General features: G+C 37.4%; 1 protein-coding gene across 8 annotated transcripts in view; it reads left to right on the top strand.

Annotated features, from left to right (window-relative positions):
* The window catches only part of HELZ (helicase with zinc finger), a 145,708-nt gene that overhangs the window by 103,847 nt on the left and 17,551 nt on the right, over positions 1-24,310 (top strand). For 7 of the 8 annotated variants that reach the window (XM_053655530.1, XM_037128028.2, XM_053655534.1 and 4 more), the window contains 8 exons: positions 5,347-5,551; positions 10,303-10,354; positions 11,097-11,287; positions 12,701-12,908; positions 17,654-17,733; positions 21,572-22,145; positions 22,554-22,794; positions 23,597-24,113. In XM_053655530.1, coding sequence (XP_053511505.1) covers positions 5,347-5,551; positions 10,303-10,354; positions 11,097-11,287; positions 12,701-12,908; positions 17,654-17,733; positions 21,572-22,145; positions 22,554-22,794; positions 23,597-24,113 — 2,068 coding nt within the window. The remainder of the gene's footprint in view (positions 1-5,346; positions 5,552-10,302; positions 10,355-11,096; positions 11,288-12,700; positions 12,909-17,653; positions 17,734-21,571; positions 22,146-22,553; positions 22,795-23,596; positions 24,114-24,310) is intronic. The other variant, XM_053655538.1, reaches the window with a different exon arrangement.

The following is a 24,310-nucleotide window of genomic DNA, read 5'->3' on the forward strand; positions in this document are numbered from 1 at the left end:
ATTGGGTAGAGCTGCTTTAACTCCCTGTCTTAGTAGAGTGGCCTGTCGTAGAAAAAGCAACTGTAAATTGTGGGGGGACGGAGCCCTTAGGGAACCCACTTCATTGCTTTGTGGCTCTGTGTTGGGGAAGGGCTCAGAAAGGGGACAGTACAGCTAGCTACCTGGCTTCTGGAAGTTTGTCTAACAGTCCATTTCTAGTCACTTCATGCACTTCCCACATGCTACTGGTGTCCTTCCTGCTGTTGCCCTAGTGGTGAGTCCAGAGTGGGCGGGTTTGCGTATGTTCTAAGTTTCTGTGGGCCCTTTAGGCCAAGTCTCCTCAAAATCTGGCAGTTTCTTCCACCATCCCAACCCCCACTGGTTTTTATAGCCAAAAATTATGGTGATATATCTTCCTGATATTGGAGCCCTGGGCTCTGTGGTCTGGCCTGTGACTGGGATCGCTTGCTCCCCACATGGCCCTCTTACTTATTATCCACTACATATGAATGAGGGATCGTACGTTCCACCACTGCCTCTCTGCCTGTCTCTGCGACCCCACCCCTCCTGCCCGTCTGGATGAAAGTGGCTTCTTGAAATCCTTGGCTGTGGGACTGACCTGTGGCTCAGTTTTCTGATGGTGCCGGGTGTTTTTGTTTTTGAGATCTAGTTGTAATTCTTTCTATGCTTGCACGAGGAGGTGAAGCATGCCTATCTACACCTCCATCTTGACCGGAAGTTGGTCACTTTACTGTTTATTGAGAGTGTATTTGGGTAGAATATTGCTGTGAAATTTTGTTTCTGTTTATCAGTTGATAACTGTGAGAACACATACAGTTTGATTAGAATTTAATAGATTTAAACGTGTAAAATAGGACAACTTGTATTAAAACTAACTAGAAACCATTGGGGGAGCGAATAGATAAAACAATAGTCCAAGCCTCATTAGTTTGAGACTCTCCTTATAAATAACTCCAAACATTTACCAACATGAATATTTTTTTAAAACCTTTTCTCCTTTCTGTAGAGTACTGTGAATTGCATGAAATCAGCATTTTCACCCCTTCTCTCACATAAACCATTACTTTCTCAGAGCAAATAGTTGAAGGATCCTGAGGCCATGCTGTCAGAATTTTCCAGGGCTAATTTTTAACTTGAAGCCAGCTCCACTGGTTGCTTATTTCTTACTACTGAGCTGGGGTATGCCAAGGGCTGCAAATTGATTTGTAAGCTAAGCCAAGTATTTTCAGAGGGGTAAATATACTATGTCATGTGACCCATAGCTACATGGGTATGTTGATTTTCTATATTATTTGGACTGTTTAAGCATGGCTCTAACCCAAGAGCTGGTAGCTGAGGCTTATGGATATTTATGCTTTAATCTTTTTAAATTCATAGAAATTAATTTAATTTCACAATACAAGTAAACCTGGAGACCATAATATGATTCTTAAGTATTATAAAAATGGAGGTGTGACTTTTTTATAGTTTGAGTTAATCAGAAACATTCCCTCCCTTCCGCCCATTTGATATTTTCAAAACTATTATATTTCCAAATATTGATCAAATTTTCAAGGAATAATTACTGTGTATACACTACCAGTTTAGAAAGCAACTGGTTATGTAATTTTTTGTTGTTGTAAAGTACTTTTAAATAGAATTTTCCTATTAACCTGAAATGAATATAGTGAACTTCCCCTCCCCAACTTGCCAAACCTACAAGTCTTAGTATAATAGCTGCTGTTTGATGGGTTTCTTTGTGCCAGGTGCTATGTTAAGTGTTTTGCACATTTTGCCTTGTTCAGTGGTCCAAACAACCCTGCAATGTGGCTCTTTTATTTGCATTTTAAATGGGCAGTCTGATTCAGAGAGTTGAAATTACTGCCAGAGTCACATAGCTGTTAAGTGGTTCAGTCAAGCAGATGTCAGACCGAGTTCAAAACCCAAACTCTTCTCACTGGATTGCCCTGCCCTTCTTGAGAAGTGATACATGTGCGGACAGACCTGCACTGAATGGGGAGAGGCAGAGAAGGGAGTCATGAGTCTTACCTCTCCCCGGAGTGTTTGGGGGAGGTCTTCCTTTTAGCAGAATTTCTTTATTTGCAAATTCCATTTACTCTGTGAGATATCAACATTTCACGTATGTGTAGAGCTGTGTGTATATGTATCTGTACACGTATAGACACATACTTTCTATGACTTAAGGACATCAAGTGATTTTTCAGTGTTTTATCAGTGATCCTAGAAGCATAAAAACAGAACCAAATTTTATGTTCATGTAGTGATTAAAAGTAAGATTATGTCTTTTGAAATACTTATGATGTAGAGACACACTTGGGTTCTCTAACCAACATAACTAGAAAAAAAAGTTAATATAGCCCTGGCTGGTGTCACTCAGTGGATTGAGCGCCAGCCAGTTCGATTCCCAGTCAGGGGCACATGCCTGGGTTGTGGGCTGGGTCCCTGGTGGGGGTGTGTGAGAGGCAACTACACATTGATGCTGCTCTCCATCTCTTTCTCCCTCCCTTCTCCTCTGTCTATAAATAAATAAAATCTTAAAAGAAAGAAAAAAATGTTAATATGTTTACATTTTAGGGAGGGGGCTGAAAATTGGTGAAGCCTTTAAAAAAGAATAGTGGTGAATTCTTTTTTTATTGATTGATTTTGAGAGAGGGGGTGGTGAGAAAACATTGATTTGTTGTTCTGTTTATTTATGCATTTCATTGCTTGATTCTTGTATGTTCCCTGACCGGAGATTGAACCCACAACCTTAGTGAATCAGCATTCTTTAAATGACTGACCTACCCTGCCAGGGCCAAGCTGGTGAATTTTCATTCTTATTTTGAGTATAGGAAAATTCTCAAGTGATCTTCCAGTTACTGTTCAGAAATGACTTGTAATGCCATGCAGAATATTTCATTAAAGTATCAGGGAGTTCAAGGTCAGTATGAATAGTCTTTGAAAGAGCCTTAAAAAAGAAAAAGAAAAGGCAAATTTTCAGTGTTAAAACTAATAATTTGTAAAGGAAAAAACAAGGTTGTCTGAAAAGTTTAAAAATGAAGTCTTTTCAGTAATAAAGCATAATAATAATATTGTCAATAATAAAGTATTTATTTCAATAATAACATACTTCAGTAATAAAGTATGATGATAATACTGTTGGTGCCCTATTTCACACGTGAGAAAACTGAGGTACAAAGAGAGATTAAGTAATTTGCCGGAAGATGCATAGCTACTGAGTGAATGACAGCCATACTGAAACCCGAGCAGTCTTGTTCTAGAATCCATGCTCATGCCCATTTTGCTGTATCAATGGGGCAGTTAAAAGAGAAGTAAGATTTCAAATGGAAATTTCAGGTTACTTTGAGAACTAGTTTAACTTAATTAATTTATAGTAAGTGTTTAGTGTTACTTCTGAAATGGTGACCTTTAGCTCAAAGGCTGCTTCTTAGAGATCCCTGGGTTCTTGTAGACAGACTATCAGGGAGCTAGACTAGCTTCTTGTTAAGTGTGAGGTTGTTTGAAGGTTACTTCATCTGTTCAATGCAGTCGAAGTCAGTGAGGGCCGTATAGGAGCAAGGTGTGGAGTTTTAAAAGGTAGCTTGAAAATAGAGCAAGTTCAAGCATTTTTGCTCTTTTTGCTATGTAAGCTGAACATGAAAATAAGTTGTGAGAAATTGACATTAAAAACTGAGCTAGAGTAAAAGCCAGTTCATTCTCTTCTTCTTGTTTTTTGTTGTGTCCTTAAGTTTAACACAAATATAAAATGCCACTCCATGAAAATAATAGTTTATCATTTAGAGCAAAAACCCTTACATTTTTAAAAGAGCATGCAGTAGAAGTATGTTGATAAATATTCGTACGGTTGAATATTATGGCTTTTTAAGTAAAACCGGTGGGACAGTGTAAGGATTTTAGATCTTGAGTGCTATATCAAAGATAATCCTTGCTTAGCTATCAGAGTATGAGGGAAAAACTTGATTCCTTCGGGAAAGTTCTTTAGTGCACTTCTTAGCAACATGCACTTCCTGTAACTGAATGACTTATCTTGTTATGCCTTTATGTCTTATTGTCAGGAATACATAATGATCTTTTGTAGCATTTTACTTTTCTTCTTGTTGACATATAGGCCTGAAATATTTTCTGGTCCCATTTTTTAAACTCATCTTTAAAAAAATTAGGAAAGATGGTAGAAGACATATGTAAGAGACACATAGTTTGAAATTAAACTGCGAAGTTTTATGAATATATTAATAACCCAATTCCCATTCATATACTAACTTTTATAATATAAACCTTTTCATTTATGCTTCTTGAAGCCATCTTGATTACCTGCTGTCCACCTGGACACAAGGATACCAACTTGGGAAGAATCCGTATCACATATCTTTTATAGCATAATAAAACATTATTTGAGCCTCATATTAAAGATAGGTATGCATATTTATAATAGTCATTTAAAATTTTTAAATTTTTTATATGTTGTCTTTTTTGTAATTTGTATTTAATATTTTATTTACATTGGAGATCAGTTTTCAAACCTTTAGGAATAATAATATACAATTGCACCAAGTTTTGAATGTATTTTTCTCTTTTAATATTTATTAATTTGGGAATGAAAAATCAACTTTAAAATTAGGAAATGCAAAATCAGCATTAAATTAGCATTTTAGTTTCCTGTATTTTCCATAATTAATTTAACTCAGACAGTGTTATAACTTGTGCTTGTGACAAGCATCTGTTAAGTAAGAGGAAAATACAGGAGCAGCCAGTTATTTCTTAAGAATCCTGATGAGGGGTGTATCTACTTTGTGGCTCAGGTTTATGTCATGGGTTGGCTTTTCTTTGTCATCCAGCACCAGGTTATTCTGGCCCCATGATTCAAGATAGTTTAATGTTTGTGTGTGTGTTTGCATGTATACGTGTGTAGTGTATATATGTGTATATATGATATGTACATGTGTATATAATGTATATGTATATATATGTATATATAAGTATGCCTAGAAGTACAAATCTTCTATAAAATAAGTTATTTTGAAATCTTTACTTACGTGGATAATAAAAACTTATTTTAGGTTAGTGTGGATAGTTGGGCATTGACCATGTTACTTATGATTGATCAGCCAAAATTAATTGAGAGCATACTTTGTATGCTCCACAGTGCTGGACATGACTCTGATTTCAGAATTAGCTTCTGAAGTTTTGTGGTTTAGTGGGAAGATTATATCTGAATCATAGGTGAACATTGGACCTGAGGAGTTAGGGTCAGGGGAGGAAATTTGAAATCATCTTTAGTTGCTTATGTTCATTGCTGTGTTCTCACCCACTGAAATGATAAACTGATCTTCTAAATCTTTTCTGTAGGAAATTTTGGGAGCGGTTTATTGCCCTGTGTCATGAAAATAATAGCCTACATGGAATCACATTTGAGCAGATCAAAGCTCAGCTAGAGGCTTTAGAACTGAAGAAGACATACGTGTTGAATCCACTGGCACCCGAATTTATTCCGCGGGCTCTAAGACTGCAGCATTCAGGAAGTGCCAACAAGCTGCAGCAGTCACCTCCCAAGGTAAAGCCTGTTAATGAAATTGAAGAGGTTAAAGGGAGGGGAGAGAGCAGCAGTATCAAAGGTTTATTGGGCTACTACTTACTGAAGTAGTGAAGGTTACATTTGGTGGCAAGCAGTTTCTGCAAGGACATTGTCCAGTATGGACATGTAAGTGGAAATACAGGGGGGTATTTAGCCATGCTGAATGTCGTGATCATTCTTAAAAGATTTTCAGGAACCTGATTTCTTTTTGTGTCCTTCAAATAATATAACCTCCCGGTCCTTTCTACTTACCGATAGACTTGTTTTAGTAAGACGTGAATAAGACAAAGCAGTTTAAAAGCCTAGACTATTACACTGCATGTTATTTATAAGGAATAACATTATAACAATATTTATATAAAGAAGATAGTTCTAATCCTTTGTTGGTGATTCAAGTGGTAGTTGACACAGTGAGAAAATTTGACTGACTTCTTGAAGTTGATTTTGACGTATATTTGTTGTATAAGAAATAATCCAGTCAGAGGGAGTGGAGGGGAGAGAGTCAAAGCCATTGCTACTTTTGAACCACAGTTATTTTGGGCAAAGACAGCTGGTTTATTTACTAGCGTGCCTAAAAAAAATGCTTGAACATCCAGAAGAAAAACTTATGAGAATGACATGTGTAGTACTTGTTCTTCCAGTGTTTTGGTGTATTTTTAGTCATCAGTATGGTATTAAACTTACTGACATAACTTAATAGAGTGTATCAATTTTGGACTTCATTTAAGAAATGTAAAACCTATTATATAAATAATCATTAATGGTTTAATATCTTGAAAAATTTTTAGTTAAATAGGTATTAAGATGAGACCTCCTTTCTATGTTAATATACTGTTGTATATTCTTAGTTTAATAAAAATGAACCTAATGTGCAATAATGCTTTAGTGACTTGGGGTACTAGGGGATTAAGCATTTTGCATAAATGAATCTTCTAGATTTTTAAAGCTTAAACTATTAATAACTGATATTATTTAAGTTTTTCCTACATGTTATGGTAGGTGCTAGGGAAGCAGAGATAAGCGAAGTAGCCTTTTAGACCAGATGTTGGAAGGGGGATGGTCAGAGGAAGGATGTGGGTTTCTGGCAGTTTCCACCCCAGAGATCTTGTTTAGGAGTCCACTGAGTGGGTGGGATAGTGGGAGATTGAGGAGACATGTCAAAAACCAGCATGTAAGCTCCGTTAGGGCAGAGATTTTTGCCCGTATTAATTACTGCTCTAGCCTCTGAGCCTAGTACATCTGGCTCATCCTGAATGCTTTGAGGTATGTTTTAGATGATGAGTGGAGCTTAAGAAAGCTTATGCAAGAGGCTTTACAGGTTCTTCAGGGAAAACAGGAGCTTAGGGTATGTGAGGAGTACGGTAGAAACTTTTAAATGTTATTGTTATTTAAAATGTTGCAAAATCATTGTACCCTTTGCACATTCTTAAGTACAATAGAGTAAACTCTTCTTTATTTGAGCAATGTAAGCATCAATCGCAGTCATGATACCAAATGTCTACTGATCCAAAGCAAGATCTTGCAGTTTGCTTTTTGTTTTTGTTTTAAAGGTGAATTCACTTGCTTTTCGAAAACCTTAAACTCCCTAAAGACAAAAATATTATTCTCAATTCTTTTTGTAGCACCTAGAGCTTAGCCCCACGTGGTGGGTGCTCAGTAAGTGTCTGATAAGTGAATAATGGTTGTGATGCAGCAGTAGTGTGGCTTATTTTTTATTTGCAGGCCAGCACTCAGTCCACACTGAGCCACACCAGCCAGGGCACTGTGGCCTTTTTTTTGTCAATGTGAAGATTGTGTAATTAAAGGCAAAGCAGCCATCTCTTCAGTTTTTAAAAACTTTATTTAGAGATTTTTCTTCACTGATCCAGTAGATATCATCTGTTTTTTTATGTCAATATCATAACATTTCACCAAATTATCTATTCTTCTGGTTATTTTAAATTATTATTTCTTTCATATATAACAGTAATCAATAATATTAAATAATGGAGGTATTGCGAGCCAAAGATTATTTCTGTCACCATATCCCCTACCTCTCCCCAGCATTATTTGTAATTTCCATGAAATTATTTTGAAGTTTGAATTTTTACTGAAATCTTTTTTTAAAATTTAACTTTCTTTGCAGAAAATTTCAAGCCTTTACTTGAGAAAATAGTATAATGAATTCCTTATCATCCAGCTTCATTAAGTATAAACTTAATCTTATCTCATCTACAGCCCACTTTCCCCCACATTCCATCACCAAATGTACATACTGGAGAACTTGGAGACAGGTCCCAGATATTTTATTTTATGTGCCAGAGTCTGATAAAGGGGAATATACTTCATTGATAGAAAAAGGTGATATTTCTGAATATGTGATACTAAGCCATAAGGTTTCCACCCAGATTTCCTTATGTTTACCTTTGAACACAATTCTGGGCATAAGAAATATCAGAAATTAGAATTGTTAATGTTATACTAAGGCTTAAAATCCCAATCAGATTTCACATAGATAAATTCATCAGAAGGCTGGATGGAGGTTAAACAGGCTGCTTTTGGACCTGCTGCCTCGAGCTGTTGTTTGTCAATAAAACATACCTCTTGCTATTTAGCAAATAACTTTCTTCTCCTCACTAAGATGTCAGTTCTGTGCTGAGGTTTAGTGAAGGTAGACGATGTTAGGGGGTGCAGGGGCAGGTAGTCCTAGCCAGCCCTCAGTGCCTCATTCTCCCCAGGCCTCATCTGTAACAGTGCCTGTTTCACGGGCACCTGTAGAATTGGCACAGAGAAAGGCGGTGTGCCTGTCTTTGTTGTGCTCACTCCTGGGGCACTTGCTGGGAGCAGTGTCCAGAAGCTTGGATACAGAGGAACAGAGTTGTTTGCATATACTATAAAAAGTATTCAGAGGATAGATGGTGAAAGACAACTCGCAAACTAAAATCTATAAAATAATGCTTTGATCTTTTCAGATGATCCATTTCTGAGTATTATCGAGTCTCCAGTTCATGTGTGTAAGCCCTTCCTTAGAGCCATCTACAGTACATTGAATCCTTCTCCCCCTTGGAGTTTCTGACTTCCCCTCCCACCGCCCTCTTAATTCCTCTTCTGCTGCATCTCTCTGACTCCAGCGGAGAAATTTCTCTGCCTTCAGGGCTCATGTGATTAGATTGGGTCCATCCAGATAATTTAGGATAAGCTTCATAAGTCCGTAACTTTAATTGTATCTGCAGAGTCCCTTTTGCCACATAGCATGACATATTCAGGGGTTCTAGGGGTTAGGGCTTGGACATCTTTGGGATGCTCTTCTGCCTCCTACACTGCCTAAATCACTGTGTTTCCATCACATACTACATAGTTGCTCCTGGTCGATGGGTCCTCAGAGACTAGGAAATCTAAATGGTTTATTATCCTCTTAGAACTATTTTCTCTTTTGTGTCATCGCTCTCCTTCATGCTGTCAGGATATGTGCCCCTGACTGCTCTTGGTGTCACTTCTAATTGCTCATGCTTCTGATCTCCCCACCTGCTTGTGCCAGCTCTGCTCTCTGCCATTTTCTCCTTTTCACTTTTTCTCCTTTCTTCTGCCTGCTTTTCTTATCACTTCTCTCTCCTCAGGAGTTTGTTTTTTAAACTTAGTGTCAATCACTGTGAAGATTCTCTTATGGCTAATAGACCAAATATGATTTTATTTTGACTTTTTAAAAAATTTTTAAAGTTAGAACTTAGCTGCCCTTGCCCACCCATAACTAACCAACTGACCTCTGATGTTTAGTGCTGATCTGAATATTTAATGTTGCTGACAGGGAGATAAATGAAGCATCACTGTACTTTTGCTGTGGTCAAGAATGAATTTTTCTTCTTGCTATAGACATTTTCACCCCCTTTAGTTTCAGATGTAATATACAAATAGCAAATTTGTATGTGTCTAAGGGTAAATTCTGTAATGTCCCACTTGTGTTGTATAATGGCTTTATGTGTTACATTTAGCCAGTGGAAAGAGAAAGAAATTTTTTGAAGTCTGCAAATTCAGAACTATTGTCTCTTCAAATACCGTTTCTGCCCAACCAAAAGTCATACTTTTTAATGGTACACCAGTATACCACTATTTGGATCTGCCATTGCTTACTTAGTAAATCCTCCACCGATGGACATTTAGGTTGTTAACACGTCGTTGCACTTATAAACAATGCTGTGATGAACATCTGTGTCCAAATTCATTATTACTCCATTTGGATACATTTCTGGAAGTGCAATTACTCGGTTAAAGTATATGTACATTTTTTGATGCTCTACCCTGCCTGGTGTGACTCAGTAGATTGAGCGCAAGCCTGCAAACCAAAGGGTCGTCGGTTCAATTCCTAGTTAGGGCACATGCCTGGGTTGCCTGCCAGGTCCCCAGTAGGGGGCGTGCGTGAGGAAACCACACATTGATGTTTCTTTCCCTCTCTTCCTCCCTTCCCCTCTTTCTAAAAATAAATAAGTAAAATCTTAGAACAAAAAAGAATTATTGTCAAAAAAGAAATTTAGATATCCTTAACTTGAGGCTGAAAACACTTAAGTTCTAGCACCGTGACTTAATACACAGGAAGGCAGCTCAGAGCAGTCTGGTGGGTGTTATTTACAGGCATGTAGTCTTTTTAGTTTTAATTGTTACTGTAAATGTTTGATCTGCATAGGATTAGGAAAATGGTTATTGTTTCTAATGTTAAATATGTTTGTTATACATTGGGTTTTTTTTTTTCTGTAAAGGGGAAAAGCCTCCATCATACCCAGAATGATCATTTCCAGAATGATGGAATTGGTAAGTGGAAACTTGAGCCCTCTGAAAGCTCACTTTTACGATACAGGTTTACCACAGATTTCATCATTTGAAAGAGGAGGGTGGGGAGAAGGACACACACACACACTTTAGAACTCACTTAATTCTTCTAGTCATGTGTCATTTCTTAAAAGGGGTGGTTTTGTAGGTACCAAGATACATATTCAGAAACTTTGAGGCAAAGCATTTAAGCTTTCTATGCAACATACATTTTTGGAACATATTTATGTCCTACAAATGTTGGGTCATACAAATGTCAAGGTAAAGTTTATTTCAGTTACTTAAAATGTTGCAGAATTATGCTTTTAAAATAATAATTGCTAGTCCTTCATTTTGTATGTGGCTTTATTACCATTGTAAGTCAAAACTTTATTCTGAAGAATTGTATATATTTTCCTATTCTTGGAGGAGTGTTTATTGAGAGTGTGTGTGGGTGTATGGCTTTCTGTCTTGAAGGACACATCCCCAGCCTCAGAAGGTATTTAAAAATATGCTAGTTTATAAGAGAAATACTTTGCATATCTCGAGCTAGTTTTAGGGAACATTTTTAAGTGGTTATGGGTTTTTTAATGTGCTTTACTCTTCCACACTAATAATTCTTTGACTGTAAGATACCTTATGGCAAACCTGGGAAATATATATTGCCGTTGGATGATGTAAATTATTTTTGTCTAAATGAATATGTACAGCTGTTGAGTATACTTTTTCTCCGTTTACTTTTCAGTTCAGCCCAATCCTTCTGTACTCATTGGGAATCCCATTAGAGCATATACTCCTCCACCCGCTCTTGGACCTCACCCAAATTTGGGGACGTCTCCAAGCCCTGTTCAGAGAATAGACCCTCACACTGGGACAAGTGTCCTTTATGTGCCTGCCGTCTATGGGGGGAACGTAGTTATGTCGGTGCCTTTACCTGTGAGTGGTTATTTCATACTTTCATCTCTTGTATTTTGTTCTTGTATAATTCACTAGCCCTTCTTCCTAAGAAATACAGTTCTTTGGAGGAGGCAAAGAGGTTTGGATTAGTCTAACTCCCCTGGATCTAAATTTATCTGAGAAATTCCACATCTTATGAAATCTTACTGGTACTTAAAAACATTATTAAATCCTTTCTAAGACTGTGATTTTTAGAGGACTTCCATCTTGTGTTAAACTCATTTTTTTTCCATTAAGATATTTGAATATTTTGGTAATTTTGTTAATTTGCTGATATACAAAAAATTCCAAATTTAGGAATTTTAGCCTAGAAAGCCCTTCTTTTATTTAAGGCAAGTACTGTCATTTCCAGCAGAGGGGATCATTGCCAAGGGTCTTTGGTACCCCTGCCCACATCCCGAAAATGGGAAACTGCTGAGCTGCAAGTGTTTCTCAGCCACATTGATCATGGCAGTTCACTGTCACGGCAGCCAATGAGAGTAACTGTCAGTAAGAAATGTGTACTTCATGCCCACTCCCCATAGACTTTTACTTTTAGCTGAGTTATTTCTTCCCAGACAGCCTGGCAACATTATACATCATCTGCTTTAAATAGTAAGTCCCTCAGGATTTATATTTCATTTTACTGGGTCAAAGAGGCTTTTATTATATAAGATTTCTGAGAGTCTGCATTTAGCAGTTATAATAAAATAATAGGGGCAGTAGCTCAGGTATCAGTGTATTTATCCCTTTTATGTTAATATGTAGGTATTATTTATAAATATCCCTAAAGAAATTTTCTGTTTCTGTAATTTTTTTTCTGTTTTTTTTCTGTTTCTGTAATTTAAGGGAAAAACTGAATTAATCAAAAGCATTAATTTAAACTAATGACCTTTATGAATTTTGCCCATCATAAATGAACGTTAATGGTTTGGCTATTCATATAAAGTTGGAATACATATTTTTTGAGTTGAGACTCCTTAGACTAAATTGCTTCTTAATTTTTCCCTTTTTCTCTTAGTCAGTCTATTAAACTCTATAACTATATACTTAGGCCTTTAAAAGATAATTTTCATGGTAATCTGTATACATTCATATTGAGGGGAAATGGTTCAAGTCTATAAAATGATTTAATGCATTAAGGAATAATTAATTGCCTATTTTAAGTCCTCAGTTTCTTCCTAACCTGTAAAACATCAGCTTTCCCTTACTAAAGATTCAGGGAGCCATTTGAGGCCATTTGAGATGTACCAGCAATTCTACCAGTTGTTACTGTTAGCATTGACTTTGTAGTTACTCATTTTGATAAAATTAACACCTTTGTTATTTGCTTTTTCCTGATCACAGCACTATAGCAGTTCACCTTCCCAAATGTATATAGTGCAATTATTTTGTTTCTTTGTAATAACTTAGGTACCATGGACAGGATACCAGGGTAGGTTTGCTGTTGATCCTCGAATCATTACACACCAGGCAGCGATGGCCTATAATATGAACCTCTTACAGACACATGGGCGGGGGTCTCCTATACCTTATGGCCTTGGACATCATCCACCTGTCAGCATAGGGCAACCACAAAACCAGCATCAGGAGAAGGATCAACATGAGCAAAATCGAAATGGTGAGTTGCTTTGCTGTTCTCATGTTTCTGAACTGATGATATGCCAGGTTGTATCAATATATAGAGTTCCTTTAACAGTATGATTGTTAACTTGTTTATAGATCATAGACCTCCTTGAGAAAACAATCTGACAGAAAAACTATAGATTCTCTCTCCAGAAGATACAGACATATATACATACAAAATTTGTATGTAACCTACCACTTACAATTGGTATTACCAATTTCCTGAAAAATATTAAAATTTAATATCTAAAGTGCTATATTTTACTTTTTTAAGGGAGAGAGACTTAAGAGAAACATTGGTTTTTGTTGTTCCTCTTATTTATGCATTCACTGGTTGATTCCTGCATGTGCCCTGATCAGGGATTGAATCTTCAACCTTGGCATATCAGGATGATGCTCTAACCAACTGAGCTACCAGGCTAGGATCGGTATTTAAAGTATTTTAAATAGTAGTCATTTAAAATTGAGACAGAAACCTCTCTTTTGCTAAACATTTTTGTTGACCAAAAATATTTTTGTGGTATACTAAACACTAATGCTCTTGTGGAAATAGTTGATTTAAAGTAGTTGTTTCTTATGCAAGTCATAGTCTCTTGTCTTTTAGAATTGTGAATGAGAGAAAATTACCCACTGTATTTTTTAAAGTCAGACTTACTGAGGTATAATTTATATACAGCAACAGTCACTCTTTTAAAATGTACAGTTGTTTTGACAAATACACATAGTTGATAATCACTGCCAAATTCAGGATACGTATTTACATGACCTCAGAAAAGGACCTTCATGTCCCTTTGCAGTTGGTCTCTTCCAGCCCCCAGCCCTGGGCAACCACTAATCTGACTTTAGTCTTTAGTGTGTCATAGCTGGGATCATAGAGGAGTCATTTTTTTGGTTTGGCTTTGTTCACTTAGCTTAATGCTTCTGAGATGGAATCATGTTACCTGTGTCATTGTTTGTTCTTTTTCACTGTTGATTAATATTCCAGTGCATGGATACACTGCCATGTTTTTGTCTGTCAGTTGATGGACACCTTCATTATTTCTAATTTTTGGCTCCTAAGCTGCTATGAATGCATGTTTGAACATATGCTTTCATTTGTACTGGGTAAATACTCAGTAGTGAAATATTATAACTTTATAAGAATTGCCTTATTGTTTTCTAAAGTGACTGGATCATTTTTCATTTCTACCATAATGTAGGTGATTTCCAGTTGCTCCACATTCTAATTAGCACTTGATATTGTCAGTCTTTTTAATTTTACCCTTGCAAGGGTATCTGATAGTATCTGATTGTGGTATTAATTTGTGTGTTCCTAATGACTAGTGATGCTGAGTATCTTTTCATTAGGCGTATTTGCCATCTGTATATCTTTGATCAAGTGCTGCTTTTTTATTGGTTTGTCTTATAAGAATACTTTATATATTTTAGACACAAATCTTTAATTAAATATATATTTTGAAAATGTTTTTGCTGAGGATATGGCTTGCCTTTTCTTTTTCTTAACAATCTAAAAAATTTTGCCTAATTCAAGATCACAAAGATTATCTTTTTTTTTCAAGAAGTTTCATAGTTTTGGTTCTTACATCAGGTTCATTTTGGGTTAATTTTTGTATATGTTGTAAGGTAAGGATTAGAGGGTTTTTGTTGTTGTTTTGTGTTGTAAACATATATATATATATATATATATATATATATATATATATATATATGTTTAGTTGTTTCAGCACCATTAGTCGAAAACACTATCCTTCCTCCATTAAATTAACTTGGTTCCCTTGTTGAAAATCAGTTGACTACATATGTGAATTCTGTTCTGTTGATGCATATGTTTATGATCATGCCAAATATACTGTCTTGATTGCTATAGCTTTATAAACATTTTGAGATCTAGTACTGTAAATCTTCCAACTTCATTTTTTTCCCAAATTATCTATTTCAGGTCCTTTGCATTTCCACATACATTTTAGAATCAGCAGTGAGTTTCTTCAAAAAATACTTCTGGGATTTTGATTGGGATGGTTTTGAATTTGTAGCTCAATTTGGGGAGAATTGACATCCTAATAATATTGAGTATTCTGATATATGAACAGGGTGTCTCTCTTAAGGTTTTTAATTTCATTCATTTTTTTTAAGGTGAAAGATGAATACAGGTATTTAGTGTTATAATTTTCCTCCTCAGTAGTGTATTCCACGAATTCCAATGTCGTATTTTTATTTTATTCAATTCTGTACACTTTCTAATTTCTCTTAAAATTAGATTCATGAATTATTTAGGAAGGTGAGTTTTATTTTTCAAAATTATTGGGGATTTTTAAAGAAATTTTCTGTTACTGATTTCTGCTTTAATTTCATTGTGCTAAGAGAACACGTTTTGTATGACCTGAATCCTTTTGAATTTACTGAGATTTGTTTTATGACCCAGGATGGTCTATGTCTGTGAGTTTTCCATGTGTATTTGAGAAGAATGGAATGCTGTATAAATGCTAATTAGGTCAGATTGGTTGATAGGATTGTTCAAGTTTGCTATATACTTGCTGATTTTCTGCCTTCTTTTAAAAAAATAAATATCAAGAGAGAATGTTGAAATCTTCTAATGTAATTGGTATTTGTACTTTTTAAAAAAATTTTACTTGATACATTTTGAAATTCTGTATATAGACATTTAAAATATTGTGCTCTTGATGAACTCATTTATCATGATGGAATGAGTGACCTTTTTAATTCCTGGTAATATTCTTTGCTCTGAGTTCTACTTTGCTTAATATCAATAAAGCCTCTTAGCTTTGTTTTGGCTAGTGTTAGCGTGGTATATCATTGACTGACCTTTTACTTCTAATTTTTGTCTTTGTATTTGAAACACATTTCCTTTAGAAGGCATATGGTTGGCTCTTTTTCTTTTTTTTAATCCAATGTGATCTCTTTTAATTGGGTTATTTAGGACCACTTATGCTTAAGGTGATTATTGATATAGTTAGGCTTGGTTTTGTCATCTTGCTCTATATGTTTTTTAATTTGCCCACTCTGTTTTTTGTTTCCTTTTAATCCACCTTCTTTTGGATTATTTGAGTATTTTTTATGATTCCATTTTATCTCCTTTGTTGGCTTATTAGCTATAATTTTATTATTAGTTTAGTATTTTCATTAGGGTTTATAGTATACATCCTAAGCTTATCACAGTCTAGTTTGCAATTTATATTTACCACTTCTTGTGTAGTAAAAGAACCTTACAATACTTCATTTTTTCTCTCCTGGCCTTTATGATATTGTCATAATGCATTTTACCTTTATACATTGTTATTTTCATTTAAACATCCAACTATCTTTTTAAGAAGTTTTAAATAATATTTTGTGTTACCCGTGTAGTTAGTATTTCTGATCACATTTATTTCTGTCTGTTCACGTTTCCATCTGATACAATTTTCCTCTTGCCTAAAGGAGTCTTCGGACATTCCTTGCAGTGCAGGTTTGCTGGCGAGGGGTTTTCCAGGGAACTCTGATGTCAGCTCAGTCTTTGTTTTTCTGTAGGAAATGTGTCCTGTTTCCCCTGATGCTTTTAAGAGTTTCTTTTATACTAGTTGTTAGTAATTTGATTATAACATTTCTTGGTGTATCAATAGTTTTCTTCAGACTTCTTGTCTTTGGGGTTTGTTGAGTTTCTCGGATTTGTGGGCTAATAGTTTGCATCAAATTTGGAAAATTTTGACCCCTTATTTCTTTAGATAGGTTTTTCTGTCTTTCTTCTGTAGGAATTCCAACTTCCAAACATTAGTCTGCTTAAAGTTTCCCCACATTTTAAGATGCTATCTTCATTAAAAAAAAAATCAGGTCAGCTTTGTTTAGCTCAAGGGGTTACTTTGTCATAGCAGTCACTAAAAACAGTATTTTTCTTTTTATGTTTCATTTTGCATTGTTTTTGGTGCTCTGCCTCCTGCTTCACTGTGTGTTTCTTCTGGGTGGTCTGACTTGCGCCAATTCCATCCAGTGTACCTTTCATCTCAGACATTGTAGTTTTTATTTCTTGAGGTTTGGTTGTAAGGTCACTCTGGCACAATAACTGATTCTACAGTTTTGGTGGCATTCCTAAGGGAATGTTTTTGAACAACAACTTAAATCAAGGCTTCTTTCAAGGAACTTAAAATATCCAGCTGTTAATTGTTATATATTAAAAGCCTTTCCCATGCATGAAGTAGCATTGTCTATTATAATTGTGATAGTTTTAATATCAATTTTGCTTCCTTAACTATCTTTCACTTATATTTAGTTTGCTATCTATTACTTTTAAACATGTAACTACATTTCTTTCAGAAGATCTTTATTCAGTGTAGATTCCTTTTACCATATTAGATTGACACATTATTTGGATTTTGCTTAATTGCATTTGTAAATAACCAAATTTTTGAGCCATTATAAATAAGCAAGAATGCCAAGTTTTTTTCTATGTCTAGTTTAAGAAATTGAGGCTATAGATTCCTGGAGCTTGGAAAATTATCTCTGGAATTATTTGGTATTTTAAGATTATCCCTTTATGAAGCTTTTGCCTTATCAATGTGGTTTGCTGTATTTATAAATTTTCTTTCTTGCAGAAAAACTGCTGTTGAAAACTCAAGCAGTAATATAAATCAATAATAATGGGTGAAAAATGTTTAAAATACTTTACTTCTTTTGTCTAATAATGGATAGTCTCTGAAAATATAGTATCCACTGGAGACAATTTATGTGAATTTTAAAATATTTTCTTAGGTAAAAGTGATACAAATAATCCCGGACCCGAAATTAATAAGATTCGAACACCAGAGAAAAAGCCTGCAGAATCAAAACAGGTATGCTGTTTACACGTAGTGACTGCTTTATTCCAGTGGATTTAGAATCTTAATGTTGAAAAAACCCATTTACCTTTCTCTGTATATTGTTTATGTTTATTGTTTCACAGTGGTCTGGTGGGTCATGTTAGCCTCTTTCCTGCCACCGTTTCTTTGGCTACATTGTTAACTGATCACTATACTCTTCCCAGATTGTGATGCTTGGTGACAGACTTGGATTTAGAGACTTTCCGTGATAAATTAGTAAATGAAGACACAGCTAAAAGATGAGTCATTAAAAATTATCTCAGAATGAGAAGAGCTATGTAGTGAAGAAAAAGGAAACATTAACTTCCAGAGGAAGGAAGACTTAACTTCCTAAGTCCCCCACCTTGTCCTTTCCTCATACCCAGTGATAAATCCATAACTCTCTCCCTTGGTTCATCTACCTTCTCTGCTTCTGTGCATGTGATGAGCCAGTTAGGGACAGTCAAATTACTGGCTGAATTAGTACCCCTGGGAATTTGTGTTTTCTAATCTTAGGGAGCCCGAGTGGCTCTCTCCGTTTCTTTTACGTGTCCCTGGCTCCTTCGGCCCAGCTCGCTCCGCAGCTCTCCTCAGGCCTGATTCTCATGCCCCTTCTGTTATCTTATAATCAGGAGACGACCTTGCCGTAGACCTTGGTCATCAACATTCATCCTGTTAGCTGAAAACCTCAGACTTTTCTACCTCCTTGAACAGCCTCACTTCCTTATCACTGGTCTCAGAGGAGGAGTTCCCCTTAAAACTGATCTCTCCCCTTCTGGTCACCTCACAGGCCTTGTCCCTTCTCATTTATCTTTGGATTCTTTCTAGCTCCTGGTTCTTCCTCCTGAGGCCATAAGTAAATTGATTGATGGACTGTTTTTTGAAAAGAAACTTTCTTTGACCTTCATCTTCTTACAGCTGCTAATGTAATTTTTATTTCCTGCCTCACCTTCTACATGCCTCTTGGCAAACACAGCCTAGTGCCAGACCTCAGCATTTCACTGACGCTTCTGTGTTCTAAGGGCCCAAATTTTGTGAACACGCTTTAGCTGTGGTCTTACTTGACTGGCTGTTCTCTGGTGTTTGGCACCATTTTCTACTTCTTTCATCTCGACCGTCTTGTTTCTTTTTGGTTTCTGTGACACACGTTTCTACTTTTCACAACTGCTCTAACGTGACTTTCTGTCATAAGCTCCTATCTACCTCCTTCCCAGCTGTTCCTAGTCCTTAAGTTGGGGTTTTTCAGCATTCCGTCACTGTCCCACACCTCTCTTTGCGTACTGTGGTTTATTACTACGAACCAGTCCATTTCCATGATTTCAGATACCCACTCCATGACAATGATTTCCAAATCTGTATTTCCAACCCTGGCCTTGCCGTAAGCAGCTCTGACTCTTAGTTTCTGCAGCTGGGAGGATGCAGTGCCCGTGGTGGGAGCTGCACTGTGAATGAGGCAGCCAGGGACTTCCCGGCAGAGTGGGAGGGCAGCGGCAGTGCAGCGGAGTCCTGGGTGTTTGGGAAGGGAGCAGGGAGACAACAGCAGGTCAGTTAGGGCTGCACAGTGGCAGTGGCCATTGTAGTCAGAGACAGCTTAGGACCAAACCACATGTCAGTCTCAGGTGCTGTCAGAGCAAACGAAGCCAGGATAGCTAAGTGCCTTTCGTATCCTTGTTTCTAAATTTCTGTTATGATCCTTCCCTGTTAGGAGACTCAGCAAACTGATAGATGTGTTTCATTTTCCTTCTCACCCTGTTGCTTTGTCCTGCCGAAGAAAACTTCCTAGTTCTCCTTGAATCAAGAACTCAGTATTAGGAGGAAAGCGATCATTTAATTCTGATAATAATAGACTCAGATTCCTTCAGACCGCACAGTCCCCTATCCTTCCTGGCTCATTGTAGTATCAGAAAGTAGCGCGTCTTGATCTAAATTCTATGGCCCTGGCCTAGTTACCTGCCCATGTCAAAGTCAGAGGGGAAGGTGGCAATGAAAACACTGGCTTATTCACAAACAGCCTTGATCTCCTTCATGCAATCAGAGTATGCATATCAACAGTCTTGGAAAAGTATATCCCAACTGACTATAGCTTCAGTCTTGAAAAAGATGAAGATTTATGGGGCAAAATGTTTATTTATAAAGAACCTTAATCAGATTCTGAGACATTTGAAGAGCAGGAATTGCAGCAGCTTGGGCCGACTAGGACAGAGTTGTCATCCTTCTCATTTCATTTTCTAGACAATTTGGATGCACCCAGTAATTTGAAGGACTAGGTGTATGCAAATTGGCCCAACCTAATGGCAGTCCATTTCAGGTAGTAATTAGAGATGAGAGTGCATTTGGGGTTGGGCGGCACAGAGCTTGCTTGCCAGGTGTACCCCAGCTTCAATTCAGGAACCGAGTGACTTGTTCTGTGTTCTTGGGAGTGGCCAATTGGGGAGGCAAGTACTCCTCAGTGACCATTTCAGCACTGAAGTACAAAAACAGCTCATTGAGTGTTTTGACAAAGATGGAAAAGAAAAATTGCTTCTTTCTGCTTTATGTTTATTTTTCACATTGTCACCATTTATGATGAGACTCACATGGCAGAGGGTGACAGCATTCCCTATTGTACAAACCTCTGGAATTTGCCACAGTTTGCAGGATTAGAAAACAGTGCGTACTCAGTATTGAGTCATTCAAGGTCAAGTGTACTTGGGCTCTTACAGCTTCATTTAATGTCAAGAAGGGGAAAACAACATAGAAACCAGTGAAGGTATAGCTCTATGTACACACAACTTCTCATGCTCTTCAAATCTGCTATGCTTTTTCTCTACTTTTGTATAAGCTATTATCTTTACATAGAATGGCTTTCCCACCCTGGAAAATTCCAGCTCTTTGAGCAAGAGTTAACCCAAATGCCACAGCATCTGTGAAGCCACTTTTAATTTTCCCAGGCACTAGGACCTCATCATTTCCTCTTACAGCCCTTCTAATTTTATGTTTGCATGTTAGCATCCTCTACTGGGCTCTTAAGCCAAGGCTTAGCAAGCTTTTTCTGCAAAAGACCAGATAGCAAATCTTCAGGCTTTGTGGGTCGTATGGTTTCTGTTGCAACCACTCAACTCTGCCACTATAGTTAGAAGGCAGCCATAGCCGATGAGTAAATGGATGGGATGAACATGGCTGTGTTCAGTAAAACCTATGGAAATCTGTTGACCGGAAATGGCCCTGGGGCCATAGTTGGCCAACCCCTGCTGCTCTAAGCTCTTGAGGGTACAGACCGAATTTTTTTATTGCTTTTTACTCTCTAGCACCAGGCACAATGCCCTTGATAAGCCCTCAGAAATGTTTCTTGAGAGAATAAATATCAATAATTAATATCAAAAACTGACAACCAAATTGGTTATACTAAGGCGATAAATTATTTGTTCACTTCAAGTTTTCTCAAATTAAGTATCTTTGAAGAGATATGTAAAAACAATAAAATCAGAAGGAAAGAACACATTTTAGTGATTTATATCATAAGGGAATAAATGGTTATCCTCCAAGGAAGAAAGTGTGAAATTAAAAATAATGTTTTTTGAAGGAATTAAAGTGGATATGCTAATAAAATGGCAGTATCTCTTCTTATGACTCAGACTTAACATGCTGTTTATCTGTTTCATCTTTCCTAATTTAAAAAATAATTGTTTCCTAATTTGAGTGTCAGAAAGTGATTGATTGGGTGCCCTGCACTCTTGCTATTACTGATAAGAATGTGTGATATCCATCCGTAAGACGTGCTAGGGGTGGGGAAAGGTGATGACAGGACTTGGATTTTTCCACTGTTAAAAAGACTTTTTATTTTTTTCCCTAGATTGATTTGGAATCTAATCCACAGAACAGAAGTCCTGAATCACGGCCTGGTGTTGTTTATCCCAATACCAAATTTCATCGCAAAGATAATCTCAACCCAAGACACATAAACCTTCCCCTTCCTGCCCCCCATGCGCAATATGCAATCCCCAGTCGTCATTTTCATCCCCTTCCGCAGCTCCCCAGAGCACCTTTTCCAATTCCGCAGCAGCACGCCTTGTTAAATCAGCAGCAGAATAATTTGCCCGAACAACCAAATCAAATGCCATCCCAACCAAATCAGGTAGTCCAGCAGCAGAATCCGTTGAATCCGCTGACTCAGCAGCCACCTCCTCAACTTCCTCCTGCCTACCAGGCAGGGCCCAACAGTGCTTTTTTTAATAATGTAATTTCTTCTCATCGACCCCAGTCGCCTCCTGCAGAGGCTGTGATTCCTGAGCAGCAGCCCCCTCCCATGCTGCAAGAAGGTCGCAGTCCCCTGCGAGCCATTACGCAGCCTGGCCCCATTCTTCCTTCGCATCTGAATAACTTCGCTGATGAGAACCCCCCAGGATTGCCTATAGGGGAGGCTCTAGGTAAGTTCTCCTGTCACTACTGAAAGTGACAAATTCAGAGATTATTTACCTATAAAAACAGGTACTATACAGTACTAATGTGGATCAGGATTGCTTCATTTCTTTAAGTCTAGCAAAACTTAATCACTTAGTGTAATAATCAGAATCTAGTTCCAAATGCTATATAATATTAAGCATCCAATCGACGTCAGGGTATGTGATTATGTAGCTGAGGAAGAATCATCATCATCATCATCATCACCATAACCCTGATTACCTGCAAATTTAGAAAACATTTGCTCTCTCCAAAACCCAAACTGTAGCAATATCTTTGTATTTGTGGAGAAAATCTGGTTGTAAAAACTTGAAAAAGTTAACTGGAGACCCTGCCTGCATGAGCACTTAAACTTTCCACAAATGTTTTTACAGATCGTATGCATGGGAATGTGGCCCTGGAGACATTAAGACAGCAGCAAGTGCGGTTACAGCAGTGGAATGAGCATCACGCCTATCTGAGTCAGGGCAGTATTCCATACTCACACCATCACCATCCTCACCCTCACCTCCAGCATCTTCCTCAGCCGCCCATTGGATTACATCAGCCTCCAGTGAGGGCAGACTGGAAGCTCCCTAGCAGTGCCGAAGGTGAAGCAGAAACAACGGTTTCCAGGTATTTCAGCGGCGAAAACCAGCCTCTGAAACATGACTCACACACTGTTTTCTTTCTTGAATGTTGTTCTTTTAGCGTCACATTGGAATATTGTCCCCAGAGAAGTTAGATGCTGGCCTTCTGAGCACATGCTACACAGTTCTATTGATTGACTCTAAAATATAGAGAAATCAATTTAGAAGTATCTGCAAATCTAGGCATGGACAGTGTGCTGAGGACTAAAATAATGTGGCCCTTTGCTTTGTGGTCTCTTCTGGAAAAGAAACATACCATCCTACTCAGTAGTGTGCTTTTCATACTCAGTAGCAATGCTTATGAAGAATGAATGAAGACAAGTAAATCAGTGGTTGAAAGTTAACAATGATAAATATATTATTTTTTTCTAGTACCAGCGAATTCTACCTTCTTTTAAGTACAGATATTTTTGAGTGCTCAGTTCTGACTCTAAATGTGTTTTTATGGCCAGTGTCATGTGAGTGCATTGAAGTGTTTCCTAACCCCTTCTGAATAAGGTTCGCCATCGTGGTGACCTTCTATCACTGCCCGCTACTGGAGATAGAGACAAGGACAGCTGTTTTCATACAGAGGGAAAAGAAAGAAATCAGGTACTTGGGCACACTCAGTGTCTGCGGTTCAGCATCTGTTGAGTGTTAACGCTTATATTTGAGATTAATTAATGCTAGTTCAAGTTATGTATTACGATTTGCTTGTAGAAATTTCACATGTCATTGACTAAGCTCTCCTTAATGTGCTGGAGCCTTTTTTTGTTTTCTCCTTCTCATATTTCATTGTCTTTCTGTAGGTTGCAAGGCTTACTCAGAGAACTGTCTAATCGTGATCCAAGCGAAGCACGGGAACTAGCTGAAATGCCACCACCTCAATCAAGACTTTTGCAATATAGACAAATTCAGACTAGGAGCCCACCAGCAGTCCCATCTACCCCTTCCAGTACAGACCACAGTGGCCACTTTTCTAACTTTAATGACAACAGCAGAGATGTTGAAGTAGCCAACAACCCCGCATTTCCTCAGCGCCTACCACCCCCGATATTCAGCTCGCCTTTCTCATTGCCATCTGAGCACCTTGCCCCGCCTCCCTTGAAATACCTGGCACCTGATGGAGCTTGGACTTTTGCTAACTTACAACAGAATCACCTAATGGGGCCAGGTTTTCCCTATGGCCTACCTCCGCTGCCTCACAGGCCACCGCAGAATCCTTTTGTACAAATACAGAATCATCAACATGCTGTCGGTCAAGAGCCATTTCACCCATTGTCATCTCGAACAGTATCTTCTTCTTCGCTCCCTAGCTTAGAAGAGGTAAATGCCTTTCTCCTCCTATTTTCTTCAGATTAGTTGATTGCAAAAATACCAATATTTATTGACTTGATGATAGCGGACAGATTTTATTGAATTTAATAGTCTATTAAAGCTACTCTCATCTTGGAACTCACTTTAATCATATCCTCTTCCGCCCACCCTCTGGCCTTAAGTTGGGTATTTTAGACTTTTAAGAA

This window comes from Artibeus jamaicensis, unplaced genomic scaffold (genome assembly GCF_021234435.1).
Source record: "Artibeus jamaicensis isolate MK-2021 breed Jamaican fruit bat unplaced genomic scaffold, CSHL_Jam_final contig_1998, whole genome shotgun sequence".
In the NCBI taxonomy this organism is placed as follows: Eukaryota; Metazoa; Chordata; class Mammalia; order Chiroptera; family Phyllostomidae; genus Artibeus; species Artibeus jamaicensis.